The 14,190-nt window shown below is 36.9% G+C and overlaps 2 protein-coding genes across 3 annotated transcripts in view; both read right to left on the bottom strand.

Annotated features, from left to right (window-relative positions):
- Positions 1–2,122: 2,122 nt before the first annotated feature.
- Positions 2,123–4,891, bottom strand: LOC129153005 (uncharacterized). The gene is made up of 4 exons (XM_054731622.2): positions 4,843–4,891; positions 4,754–4,788; positions 3,813–3,943; positions 2,123–2,578 (listed from the first exon to the last, which is right to left on the bottom strand). Exons 1-4 carry the CDS (start codon positions 4,889–4,891, stop codon positions 2,317–2,319), a joined length of 477 nt encoding a protein of 158 aa, XP_054587597.2. The 3' UTR covers positions 2,123–2,316.
- Positions 4,892–4,940: 49 nt separating this feature from the next.
- Positions 4,941–14,190, bottom strand: part of rassf2b (Ras association domain family member 2b) — a 128,968-nt gene continuing 119,718 nt past the window's right edge. For both annotated transcript variants that reach the window (XM_070546194.1, XM_070546193.1), the window contains 6 exons: positions 8,009–8,151; positions 7,746–7,899; positions 5,942–6,063; positions 5,766–5,863; positions 5,602–5,681; positions 4,941–5,494 (listed from right to left, as the gene is read on the bottom strand). In XM_070546194.1, coding sequence (XP_070402295.1) covers positions 5,612–5,681; positions 5,766–5,863; positions 5,942–6,063; positions 7,746–7,899; positions 8,009–8,151 — 587 coding nt within the window. In that variant the 3' untranslated portion in view covers positions 4,941–5,494; positions 5,602–5,611. The remainder of the gene's footprint in view (positions 5,495–5,601; positions 5,682–5,765; positions 5,864–5,941; positions 6,064–7,745; positions 7,900–8,008; positions 8,152–14,190) is intronic.

Here is a 14,190-nt window from a genome sequence, read left to right as displayed (position 1 = left end):
GTTATTGGACTTGTGTGCAAGCCGTAGTTTGGCCATAACGAACACCATGTTCGAACATAAGGATGCCCATCAGTACACTTGGTACCAGGGCAGCCTAGGTCGCAGGTCGATGATAGACTTCGTAGTCGTATCATCTGACCTGCGGCCGTATGTTTTGGACACCCGAGTGAAGAGAGGAGCGGAGCTGTCAACTGATCACCACCTGGTGGTGAGTTGGATCAGATGGCAGGGGAAGATGCCGCGTAGACCTGGCAGACCCAAACGCATAGTGAGGGTCTGCTGGGAACGCCTGGCAGAAGAACCTGTCAAGACAGTCTTCAACTCCCACCTCCGGCAGAGCTTTGACCGCGTCCCGAGAGCAGTGGGGGACATTGACTCCGAGTGGGCCTTGTTCCACTCTGCGATTGTTGAGGCGGCTGTTGCTAGCTGTGGTCGCAAGGTGTGGCGTGGGAGGAGTTTGGTGAGGCCATGGAGAAAGACTATCGATCGGCTCCAAAGAGGTTCGGGCAAACTGTACGGCGCCTCAGGAGAGGAAGGCAGCAACTCGCTCACACTGTTTACAGTGGGGATGGGGAGCTGCTGACGTCAACTGGGGCTATAGTCGGACGGTGGAAGGAATACTTTGAGGAGCTCCTCAATCCCACCTACGTGCATTCCGACGAGGAACCAGAGTCGGGAGACCTGGGGATGGACTGTCCAATCTCGGGGGCAGAAGTTGCTGAGGTAGTCAAACAACTACACAGCGGCAGAGCCCCGGGGGCGGATGAGATTCGTCCTGGGTATCTCAAGTCTATGGATGTTGTAGGGCTGTCGTGGTTGACACGTCTCTGCAACATTGCGTGGTCATCGGGGGCAGTTCCTGTGGAGTGGCAGACCGGGGTGGTGGTCCCCATCTTTAAGAAGGGTGACCTGAGGCTGTGTTCCAACTATAGGGGGATCACACTCCTCAGCCTCCCTGGAAAGGTCTACTCCAAGGTACTGGAGAGGAGGGTCCGATCGATAGTTGAATCTCAGATAGAGGAGGAGCAATGTGGTTTTCGTCTTGGTTAGAATAGAGACGAAGCAAATCAGCTGAACTGAAGAGGCTTTTAAAAAAAAAGAGTTTTATTAATCAGTGTATGAAAACAGAGCTAATACCTTTTATTTTGCTTTTTTTTTAACCATACATAGAAACATGTTGCTTAGCATTTAAAACATCAATTTGTGGATGACCACTGAAGTCACTTTAAGAAAAAATATTACCAGTTATGGAAAACAAAATCGTGTTATTTCTAATACTGAAAATAATCTCATAATATTCATTTAAATGTCATGTCCTATTTATGTCCTTGTATCTAAATATTAATAAATCATGCCATACAATTAACATTTTTTATTAACATCACACAAATAAACAGAAGTAAATGCGTTTCTTAATATAAATCTCCAGAAGAAACAAAACATGTCAAAAAATTTAGCTCTCAAAAATTTACAATAAACAGCTGAGTCCAAAATACTTACTGGTATCATAGTGCATGTTAAAAAATGTGATACCAATAATTAATGTATGTAGAGTAAGCAATTGTACACTTTAAATATTTGTAATTTGCACATAATAATTAATGGCACTACAATAAGAGTGTAGCTGCTTAAGACCCTAATCCTGAGGTAGACTCAATCAGAATAGTAATCTAGCTTTTATTAGAGAAAGAGCTTCTATTGTGACATTCCTAGATCTATCTGTATTAGTGATATCATCACTGCCATATCATTAAAGTACAAAAACGTGGCCTCAGAAAGGGAAAAACAAGAGAAGGACATAGTGCAAATAGTTGTTTACAACATCAAATCTGTCAAATGACTTTGTGAAGTAGAACTTTTCATTTCTGAAGCATAAATCTCACCGATGCCGTTGCTTTTTCACGTTTTCTTTACAGTTCAGTGAAGAATCGCAGAGATGAATCAGACTTTAGGTCAGGTGTGACTTTAAAATGGTCCTCCTCTGTGCCAGGTTATGGGTTGTTCTCTGACAGGTTTCGGATTTATTTTTGGGATTTCAGTTCTACACGAGTGCCACCCAGTGGCCCATCAGGTGGGACACCACAAACCCAATGACTACAATGATACTGTTGTAGATGGGACCGCTGGATGCTCCGGTGTAGTACTCCATGTCTCCAGAGCCTTCAGGCTCATAGGCAGGCCTTGGGCCATAGCCACCTCCATATCGAGGGGGACCATACCCTGGTCCATATCCACCATATCCCCCATACCCTCCATATCCTCCGTACCCATACCCATACCCCGGGCGGCTCAGCGCAGACCCGATCATCGCTCCTCCTATTGCTCCTGCAGCTGCAGCTCCAGCCACCTTCCCTGCACTTGGACCTCTGTTCTGGACAGGTACCTGGACGGGTGCGGGTCTGTAGGACTGACCACCCCACCCACGGCTGTATCCACCACCACCACCTCGACCAAAACCACCGCCGCCACCTCCACGGCCACGGCGGGCATCAGAGCTGGGTAGCAAGGTGCACAGAAGGAGCAAACAGAGAGCTGCTGTGGTGGGAGACTTCTGGAGGCCCAACATGATGTTTTCAACCTGAGAAAAAAGAAATTAGAAAAGATAATTACAAAGGATTCAGGTGCATAGTGCTGGTCCTCGAGATTACTGTTCAGTGTTTTAGTTGTTTCGTTGCTCCAACACTCATGATTGTAATTACTAATGAATACCTGGCTTTTCAAGAGCTGGGTGTCCTGGTGAACAGGGGATTCAACCATTGAATCAGGTGTACTGGAGCAGGGAAACAATTAAAACATACAGGATGGGGAGATTTCAAGGGCCAGGGTTGGTCAGAGAGCCCTGGTCTACAAAATAAAAACATTTTACAAATCTTCTTGAATAGAAATTCAAAATAAAAATTTCCCCACAAAACTTAATTGGTTACGTTTAGTACGAACACCTTTTTGATGCTCGAACACGCCGCCCCGTAACCGCTGGTTCTTTTAGGTGGATAGGCCTTACACAAACAGATTAACAGTACGGGGTCGGAGCAGCTTCGGACCGTCTGTCTGGTATTTTTACATTAGCGTTATGTTAGGAACAGTAAAGAGAGCTTAATCCAGCTTTAAAAAAACAACATCTTACATAAGCAACAAGGCACAATACAGCTGACACGGGATCAGATAGCTCTCATAATCTGTGTCCTCTTAATTAGGATGGGACGGCTTAGATCCGGTTCTGGATCCACAGACCAGGCCAGCTGGGTGGGTAAACAAATGTAAATGCCAAACAGCGACATGGCCCCCCGGTGGGGAAAGAAACTGGCCAGGTAATTAAGAACAGGGAAAAAGCACGTGCATATGAATAACTGAAGAAAAGTGGATCGATAAATGTATGAAAGAACTTTTGCACAGAAAAAGTCCCAAATTGCAAAAATACTCCGAATTTACAGTAATTTTAACATATCTGAAGGCTGGAGGTCTTGATCAAGTCAGACAGCGGGCTATTCATATTTAACAATAAAAACTACAATTAAACTTTAAATCATGTTCCGTTTCTTCTAGTTAACGCCTTATTAGGGCAATGCAAGGCAGCTTCATACAGAGGCAATTCAGTGTGCTTTCCATTAGCATTAAATATTCCTACTATGTAATTAGGCTAATACACCCACATTTTATAGATAGAAGCCATTCATTCACAAATAAATAAAATTAAAGCTGCATTTGTGATGATTTCCATCAACACTCCGTCGTTTAGAGCAATTTATAATGAAATGTGAGATTTAAAAAACCCATTAGAAGGAAATATATGAATAATCCCACCTTAATCCCACCTGTTGAGCTGCTGGTACTGCGGCGATACTCTTCTTCCCTCTGAAATGTGCACGGGTTGCTCTCCTCTGACTGTAGGAAAGTGTGTATCACGGCGAGCTTGTGATCCTCCAGACAATCTCACACAGGTGGACTGATTTCACAAATGCTCATTGGCTGCTGGTGCAGTGAGCCGCTGAAGCCATGACATCACACTTAAATACCAGCAGGATTAAACCAGGCCACATTTGTGTTTCTAATTTAGTCTAAATTATTTAATCTTCTAGTCAGAGAAGAAACTAGAATAGTCCTCCTGAAGCTTCCACCGTGACTTGTTTATCGTCCACCAGAAGAAATTCTTAAGTTTCATTTTAATCTGTAGAAAATTTTAATCTTACATTTTTAATCAAAACAGGAAAGATGTATTAAAATACACAGTATGGATGTTTTCCAGTTATTTTTTTATTAAATTACAATCGTATGAAATGACCTTCCTTTTCAAAGTAATGGCATCAAGTCGTTGACGTTTTAAAATGCAAAATTTCTTCACTATTATGTAAAAGACAATAACAAAGCAGGCAAGTGTTAAAAGCCAGTAAAAATAAAACAGAGTCACACACCTAAGGATTCATACGGTGAGATCTGTCACTGAATATTGACCAAACGTATGCAAAGTGCTGCAAATGGGAGGCAACAAGCAGCGTTTCTACAGCTCATTCACACGTTTAAAGAGAGATGAACAGAATCATTCACAGTCTAGTGGAGTTCTCTTTTTGTGCTCGTTGGACTTTTAATAAAACCAAATTAACGTCCAACTAAAGGATGGATGTCTCCATAACTTGGCTAATTTTTTGTTCTTTTAAATTAATCCAACATAAGGGTTTATATTGTGTGAAATTACAGGATTAGAAGCAAGTAAAGTCTGTGCGGCGAATACGAAGATAAAAAACTCCACCAAAAATACCTTAAAAAGCTTCACCTGTCCAAATAAAACACAATCTGCCAGCAAACACGAAGTTTAGACAAAAAAATTAAATAAAGTAAAACACCAACGCTCCAGATGTTCTAAGGTTTCCTGGAGCATGAACACTTGTGAAATCATGGGTGACTGTATGATTTTTGACAAATAAAAACAAGACAAACGTGTTATCGATACATGAATACACTTCTTATTTCATTTTTATGGTAGAAAACAGATGAACATTTTATCTAAATAAGCCGAGTCTGAAATAAACTTTTAAGATGTAATAAAATAATTAATTCCCAGAAATTATTTGTCTCCGTGACAGGAAGGGAAAAGCTCTCAGTGTATTCTGGGAAAGCTGAATCTGCTTCCAGAACAACTTTGCTTTGTCTGTGTAAACATGGACTTCATATTTTTGTGCTGACGTCCATTTATTTTGATGTTCGGGTAGTTTAGGACTTTTTTAGGACAAACTTGACCTCACGAGTCTGTTTTGTGCTTAGAGAAAGTTTTAAACAGGCACTTTTAGCGTCACATTTTCCATCTGTGCTTCTAACTGATCTGAATATTTTCCAGAGGGGAGACAGAAGACAGAACGCCTCAGAAATAAACCAAAAAGACTGAAATCACAAACTCTTGTGTCGTTCTTTTTGTGAGGACTGACGGGGACGGGCTCTGATCGGATTCGTGTAAACGGTCACACCACTGACTCTGGGATGACAACGGACATGTTGGTCGTTTCTAGAGGAGAAGTGAGATCTTGATGAATTTTCAGTCACCCTGTTGGTTTCAGCTGGGAGGATGTGACATCAGAAGGAAAGTTTTTGTGTTTTGGAGGAAAGCCTCACCGTGATCAGATCAGATACACTTTGCTCTTTCAGGAAGACATCGGAGCTGCTTTTCAATGATGCACCGCAGGTAATTATACCTGAAAATATAAAAACATCGGGGGATAAAATGCCAACGTTAAAAGTTAACGTGTGAAGAGCCTTATTTTTAGCGTTTCTGGTACCTTCGTCTGAGTTTGTGGACCTCTCTGTCCTCCTCCTCCTTCAGCTTGGTGATAAAACTTTGAAGGACAGGCATCTCAAACTTGATATACTGCGCCACCTGGTGGACAAAACAAACCGCTGCTGCTTCAGTCCCAGCTCTGTATCAGGTAGAGTTCCAGTAGATGTTGTGATTTACATCATATGTGACTTCTTCACCCAAGTCTTCTTCCATGAGGAAAACTTTGCAGACCTGCTCACATGGACCCTGCATGACTCTGAGCACCAGAGGGAAGTCGGTCCGTTTGAGCTTCACACGCTCTGAACAAAAAAAACAACAACATCCAAACAGACATCAAATAAGTCACTCGATGGACTTCTATTGCACCTTTCACAGGAAAAGAAAAACACAAACTGCTTCACGATGCTCGAGACGGAGGCAAACGCACACAAAACTACAAAGACAACAGATTCTTGAGCCGAGCCGAGTTTGCACACGAGTTTAGGTGGAATAGCAGTCACTGGATGCTTCGCTCAGATAGAGCCGATAGCAGCGTTCATCCACCTCCAGCACTCTGACGGGTTATCCTAATTCTAAGTGACACAAGCTCCCACTAGGAAAACACTTTACCTCCCATTAGAGAGGGAAGCTCTTTCCTCCCCGTTCATTATCACGTCTATCTGGTTCCTCCATCGGCTGACTTTGTAATGCTCTGTTTATTTGCCATGGAAAGGTATTTTGTGCTAGCATGTGTATGCTTGGAACTAGGGATGGGTACCTTTGACATTTGAATCGATTCGGTACTAATTGCCGGTACATAGGAATCGATACCGGTACTTTACGGTACCAATTTTAGATACTTTTGAGTGTTTATTATTTTAATTCTCCTTTATAATAAAATATATTTCTCAATATATAACCATATTTGTTAAATACCACGATAAATAACATACAACTGTTTGTATTTTAACATCGTCCTTGTAGTTTTATAAGCTGATAATTAAACTGAAGCAAACATCTTTACTGTGAACTAAATTTACTGTGTATCTTCATTCCTTTTGCCGTCCTTTTTCTTTGATTTTTCCTACTGGGAGGTTAGAATTTCCGAGGAGAAAGCGAACGCACCATTAGCTGATAACAATGGTGGCAATGGAAGCTAACATACCAAGCTAACGTTATCTTAAACAGTTTATTTAGCTGCTGGAGCAGATTAAAACGATGATGCCTCACACTTAGATCGTTGTCGCTGGTTTCATCTTCACCCAATCACCCGTCGCATTTAGTAAAGTGAAGCCAAACTTTAGAGCGCGTTCATGTTCTTCTAGTCGTAAATTCATAGTTCCGAGGAGAAAGCGAACGCACCATTAGCGAAACGGAAGCTAACAAATCAAGCTAACGTTATCGTAAACATTTTATTTACCTACCGGAGCAGATTAAGATGAGGATGTCTCACTTAGATCGTTGTCACTGGTTTCATCATCACCCAGTTACCCATCACATTTAGTGAAGTGGACCCAAGCTTTAGCGTGCGTTCTTTCTACCATGCTGCTCTGTTTACACCTCGCTCGCAGCGACCGATGACATAACGCTCTTGCGCATGCGCAGCTGTCTAGGCAAGTTCTCGTTATGAAGGACAGGTACCGAAACGAGGCACCGTTTCAAATGACGTGAATCGGTGCTCAGTCGGTACGATGGAATTCGGTCGGTACCTTAAAAAGTACCGAATTCTGTACCCAATGCTAAAAGGTATTTTGTGCTAGCATGTGTATGCTTGGAACGATGAAAAGTTGGGCGAAAATACAGACCCACGCTGCTGGAAAGCCCCCATATGAGATCTACTCTGGTGAGGATTCACACTCAAACATAAAAACTGTCGCTATGTGCTTTTAGTAGGATGGATTCTGTTCTACGGTTGAATGCACCACCTGGAAAGAAGCAGCTAGAACAACAAAAGTGAGATGTAATTTAAGTAATGAAGACAACCAGAAACAAGCCGACTCACCTCCGCTGGCGTGGACAAGGTAGATCGCAAAATCGTCTGGGCTGTTTTCTATTTTGAACTTGTTGAGGAGGACTCGAAGCACTTGAGGTGTGGTCATGCAGCTGTTGATCCGAACATTCGTGACCGAACCAAAAGCAGGTGTAAACACTGCTGTCTGAAGAGAACAACAAAACATGCGTGTCATTTTTTATACTGTATTAGTGTACCACCACCGTTATAAACTCTCTTTAGGTTGTTATATTTCCAGACTCTGCTAGCGCCACCTTATGGTTGTAGAAGTGTCCGTTGATGGAGAATCGATGGCGTCTGATTTTTCTCTGGTCACTCGGGGATCTACGCTGGCCTCGCCTTAAAACTCCAGCGTCACTTTTCGTCCTGAGAAGCTGAGCAGAGCTCTCGCTGTCCTCTGACCAATGAAAAACATCATTACTTTAGATTAAACTATATCACTCAAAGCCCCATTCCACAACTTTTACACCTTAAATAATGCCTTTTAGAAAGGTTCTGGTGGCATACCATCACCTATTATATTTGTTTTTGGAGCTGTGATGGTGTTATATATAGTTTTTGACCCGCGGTCTGCCGTCAGAAGTACTGACTGCGTATTGCTTTACGGATGGGTCTCACTCTCCAAAGCAGAGGCCGTAGAAAAGTCCAAAGTCAATGCAGAGTGAGCTACTTGTGTCTGATTTTATGAAAACGCTTGATAAAATGTGTTTTTAGTTGGGTAGCACCTTCCTTAGTAGAAATTAATGCACTGGGGGTGAATGGAGATGCATCTAAAATGGCGGCCAGCAACTACAGCAGCGCTAGTCCACGGGGCTTTTACATATATACGTCTGTGGTAGACCTGCGGTTTAGAGACTTGAGCCAAAGAAAGCTAGAAATCCCTCATCAGAGCAATCTAGGAAAACAAAGAGAGAACGCCATATGTCCTCAAATATTGTCCTCAGCGCATTGGGCTTCCTGACAGGGTTGCAGAAGGCGCTTTATAAATAAAGCTTGGATAGATATAAATAAAGCTTAGATAGATAGATAGATAGATAGATAGATAGATACTGTAGATAGATAGATAGATACTGTAGATAGATAGATAGATAGATACTGTAGATAGATAGATAGATACTGTAGATAGATAGATACTGTAGATAGATAGATGATAGATAGATACTGTAGATAGATACTGTAGATAGATAAATAGATAGATAGATAGATAGATAGATAGATGATAGATAGATAGATAGATAGATAGATAGATACTGTAGATAGATAGATAGATGATAGATAGATGATAGATAGATAGATAGATAGATAGATAGATAGATAGATACTGTAGATAGATACTGTAGATAGATACTGTAGATAGATAGATAGATAGATAGATAGATAGATAGATACTGTAGATAGATACTGTAGATAGATAGATAGATACTGTAGATAGATACTGTAGATAGATACTGTAGATAGATACTGTGGATAGATAGACAGATAGATAGATAGATAGATACTGTAGATAGATACTGTAGATACTGTAGATAGATAGATAGATAGATAGATAGATAGATAGATAGATAGATAGATAGATAGATAGATAGATAGATAGATAGATACTGTAGATAGATACTGTAGATAGATACTGTAGATAGATAGATAGATACTGTAGATAGATACTGTAGATAGATACTGTAGATAGATACTGTAGATAGATAGATGATAGATAGATAGATAGATAGATAGATAGATAGATAGATAGATAGATAGATAGATAGATACTGTAGATAGATAGATAGATAGATAGATACTGTAGATAGATAGATAGATAGATACTGTAGATAGATAGATAGATAGATACTGTAGATAGATAGATAGATAGATAGATAGATAGATAGATAGATAGATAGATAGATACTGTAGATAGATAGATAGATAGATACTGTAGATAGATAGATAGATAGATAGATAGATACTGTAGATAGATAGATAGATAGATACTGTAGATAGATAGATAGATACTGTAGATAGATAGATAGATAGATAGATAGATAGATACTGTAGATAGATAGATAGATAGATAGATACTGTAGATAGATACTGTAGATAGATAGATAGATAGATACTGTAGATAGATACTGTAGATAGATAGATAGATAGATAGATAGATAGATAGATAGATAGATAGATAGATAGATAGATAGATAGATACTGTAGATAGATACTGTAGATAGATAGATAATAGATAATAGATAGATGATAGATAGATAGATGATAGATAGATAGATAGATAGATAGATGATAGATAGATAGATGATAGATGATAGATAGATGATAGATAGATGATAGATAGATAGATAGATAGATAGATACTGTAGATAGATGATAGATAGATGATAGATAGATGATAGATAGATGATAGATAGATGATAGATAGATACTGTAGATAGATACTGTAGATAGATAGATAGATAGATACTGTAGATAGATAGATAGATAGATAGATAGATAGATAGATAGATACTGTAGATAGATAGAAAGATAGATAGATGATAGATAGATAGATAGATGATAGATGATAGATACTGTAGATAGATACTGTAGATAGATACTGTAGATAGATAGATAGATAGATAGATAGATAGATACTGTAGATAGATAGATAGATAGATAGATAGATAGATACTGTAGATACTGTAGATAGATACTGTAGATACTGTAGATAGATACTGTAGATAGATAGATAGATAGATAGATAGATAGATACTGTAGATAGATACTGTAGATAGATACTGTAGATAGATACTGTAGATAGATACTGTAGATAGATAGATGATAGATAGATAGATAGATGATAGATAGATGATAGATAGATAGATACTGTAGATAGATAGATACTGTAGATAGATAGATAGATACTGTAGATAGATACTGTAGATAGATACTGTAGATAGATAGATAGATAGATAGATAGATACTGTAGATAGATAGATAGATAGATAGATAGATAGATAGATAGATAGATAGATAGATAGATAGATAGATAGATGATAGATACTGTAGATAGATAGATAGATAGATAGATAGATAGATAGATAGATGATAGATAGATACTGTAGATAGATACTGTAGATAGATAGATAGATAGATAGATAGATAGATAGATAGATACTGTAGATAGATACTGTAGATAGATAGATAGATACTGTAGATAGATACTGTAGATAGATAGATAGATAGATAGATAGATAGATACTGTAGATAGATACTGTAGATAGATAGATAATAGATAACAGATAGATGATAGATGATAGATAGATGATAGATAGATAGATAGATAGATGATAGATGATAGATAGATAGATGATAGATAGATGATAGATAGATGATAGATAGATAGATAGATAGATAGATAGATAGATAGATAGATAGATAGATACTGTAGATAGATACTGTAGATAGATGATAGATAGATGATAGATAGATGATAGATAGATAGATACTGTAGATAGATACTGTAGATATAGATAGATAGATACTGTAGATAGATAGATAGATAGATAGATACTGTAGATAGATAGATAGATACTGTAGATAGATAGATACTGTAGATAGATAGATGATAGATAGATACTGTAGATAGATACTGTAGATAGATAAATAGATAGATAGATAGATAGATAGATAGATGATAGATAGATAGATAGATAGATACTGTAGATAGATAGATAGATGATAGATAGATGATAGATAGATAGATAGATAGATAGATAGATAGATAGATACTGTAGATAGATACTGTAGATAGATACTGTAGATAGATAGATAGATAGATAGATAGATAGATAGATAGATAGATAGATAGATAGATAGATACTGTAGATAGATACTGTAGATAGATAAATAGATAGATACTGTAGATAGATACTGTAGATAGATAGATAGATAGATAGATAGATAGATAGATAGATAGATAGATAGATAGATAGATAGATACTGTAGATAGATACTGTAGATACTGTAGATAGATAGATAGATACTGTAGATAGATACTGTAGATACTGTAGATAGATAGATAGATAGATAGATAGATAGATAGATAGATACTGTAGATAGATACTGTAGATAGATAGATAGATACTGTAGATAGATACTGTAGATAGATACTGTAGATAGATACTGTGGATAGATAGACAGATAGATAGATAGATAGATACTGTAGATAGATACTGTAGATACTGTAGATAGATAGATAGATAGATAGATAGATAGATAGATAGATAGATAGATAGATAGATAGATAGATACTGTAGATAGATACTGTAGATAGATACTGTAGATAGATAGATAGATACTGTAGATAGATACTGTAGATAGATACTGTAGATAGATACTGTAGATAGATAGATGATAGATAGATAGATAGATAGATAGATAGATACTGTAGATAGATAGATAGATAGATACTGTAGATAGATAGATAGATAGATACTGTAGATAGATAGATAGATAGATACTGTAGATAGATAGATAGATAGATAGATAGATAGATAGATAGATAGATAGATACTGTAGATAGATAGATAGATAGATACTGTAGATAGATAGATAGATAGATAGATAGATAGATACTGTAGATAGATAGATAGATAGATACTGTAGATAGATAGATAGATACTGTAGATAGATAGATAGATAGATAGATACTGTAGATAGATAGATAGATAGATAGATACTGTAGATAGATACTGTAGATAGATAGATAGATAGATAGATACTGTAGATAGATACTGTAGATAGATAGATAGATAGATAGATAGATAGATAGATAGATAGATAGATAGATAGATACTGTAGATAGATACTGTAGATAGATAGATAATAGATAATAGATAGATGATAGATAGATAGATGATAGATAGATAGATAGATAGATAGATGATAGATAGATAGATGATAGATGATAGATAGATGATAGATAGATGATAGATAGATAGATAGATAGATAGATAGATAGATACTGTAGATAGATACTGTAGATAGATAGATGATAGATAGATGATAGATAGATGATAGATAGATGATAGATAGATACTGTAGATAGATACTGTAGATAGATACTGTAGATAGATAGATAGATACTGTAGATAGATAGATAGATAGATAGATAGATACTGTAGATAGATAGAAAGATAGATAGATGATAGATAGATAGATAGATAGATGATAGATGATAGATACTGTAGATAGATACTGTAGATAGATACTGTAGATAGATAGATAGATAGATAGATAGATACTGTAGATAGATAGATAGATAGATAGATAGATAGATAGATACTGTAGATACTGTAGATAGATACTGTAGATACTGTAGATAGATACTGTAGATAGATAGATAGATAGATAGATAGATAGATAGATACTGTAGATAGATACTGTAGATAGATACTGTAGATAGATACTGTAGATAGATACTGTAGATAGATAGATAGATACTGTAGATAGATAGATAGATAGATACTGTAGATAGATAGATAGATAGATACTGTAGATAGATAGATAGATAGATACTGTAGATAGATAGATAGATAGATAGATAGATAGATACTGTAGATAGATAGATAGATGATAGATAGATGATAGATAGATAGATACTGTAGATAGATAGATACTGGAGATAGATAGATAGATACTGTAGATAGATACTGTAGATAGATACTGTAGATAGATAGATAGATAGATAGATAGATACTGTAGATAGATAGATAGATAGATAGATAGATAGATAGATAGATAGATAGATGATAGATAGATAGATACTGTAGATAGATAGATAGATAGATAGATAGATAGATAGATAGATGATAGATAGATACTGTAGATAGATACTGTAGATAGATAGATAGATAGATAGATAGATACTGTAGATAGATACTGTAGATAGATAGATAGATACTGTAGATAGATACTGTAGATAGATAGATAGATAGATAGATAGATAGATAGATAGATAGATACTGTAGATAGATACTGTAGATAGATAGATAATAGATAACAGATAGATGATAGATGATAGATAGATTATAGATAGATAGATAGATAGATGATAGATGATAGATAGATAGATGATAGATAGATGATAGATAGATGATAGATAGATAGATAGATAGATAGATAGATAGATACTGTAGATAGATACTGTAGATAGATGATAGATAGATGATAGATGATAGATAGATAGATACTGTAGATAGATACTGTAGATATAGATAGATAGATACTGTAGATAGATAGATAGATAGATAGATAGATAGATAGATAGATAGATACTGTAGATAGATAGATAGATAGATGATAGATGATAGATACTGTAGATAGATACTGTAGATAGATACTGTAGATAGATACTGTAGATAGATAGATAGATGATAGATACTGTAGATAGATACTG

Source organism: Nothobranchius furzeri, chromosome 17, assembly GCF_043380555.1.
Source record: "Nothobranchius furzeri strain GRZ-AD chromosome 17, NfurGRZ-RIMD1, whole genome shotgun sequence".
NCBI lineage: Eukaryota > Metazoa > Chordata > Actinopteri > Cyprinodontiformes > Nothobranchiidae > Nothobranchius > Nothobranchius furzeri.
This window is presented reverse-complemented; position numbering and strand designations above follow the sequence as displayed.

Bases quoted from the DNA above. Each gene is read 5' to 3' on its own strand.
- LOC129153005 (XM_054731622.2), bottom strand. From the start codon at position 4,891: ATGATTTCACAAGTGTTCATGCTCCAGGAAACCTTAGAACATCTGGAG. The intron at 4,789-4,842 runs GTTGGTGTTTTA...GTTTGCTGGCAG, and splicing joins AACCTTAGAACATCTGGAGC to ATTGTGTTTTATTTGGACAG. The intron at 3,944-4,753 runs GTATTTTTGGTG...TTGTGAAATCAG, and splicing joins GACAGGTGAAGCTTTTTAAG to TCCACCTGTGTGAGATTGTC.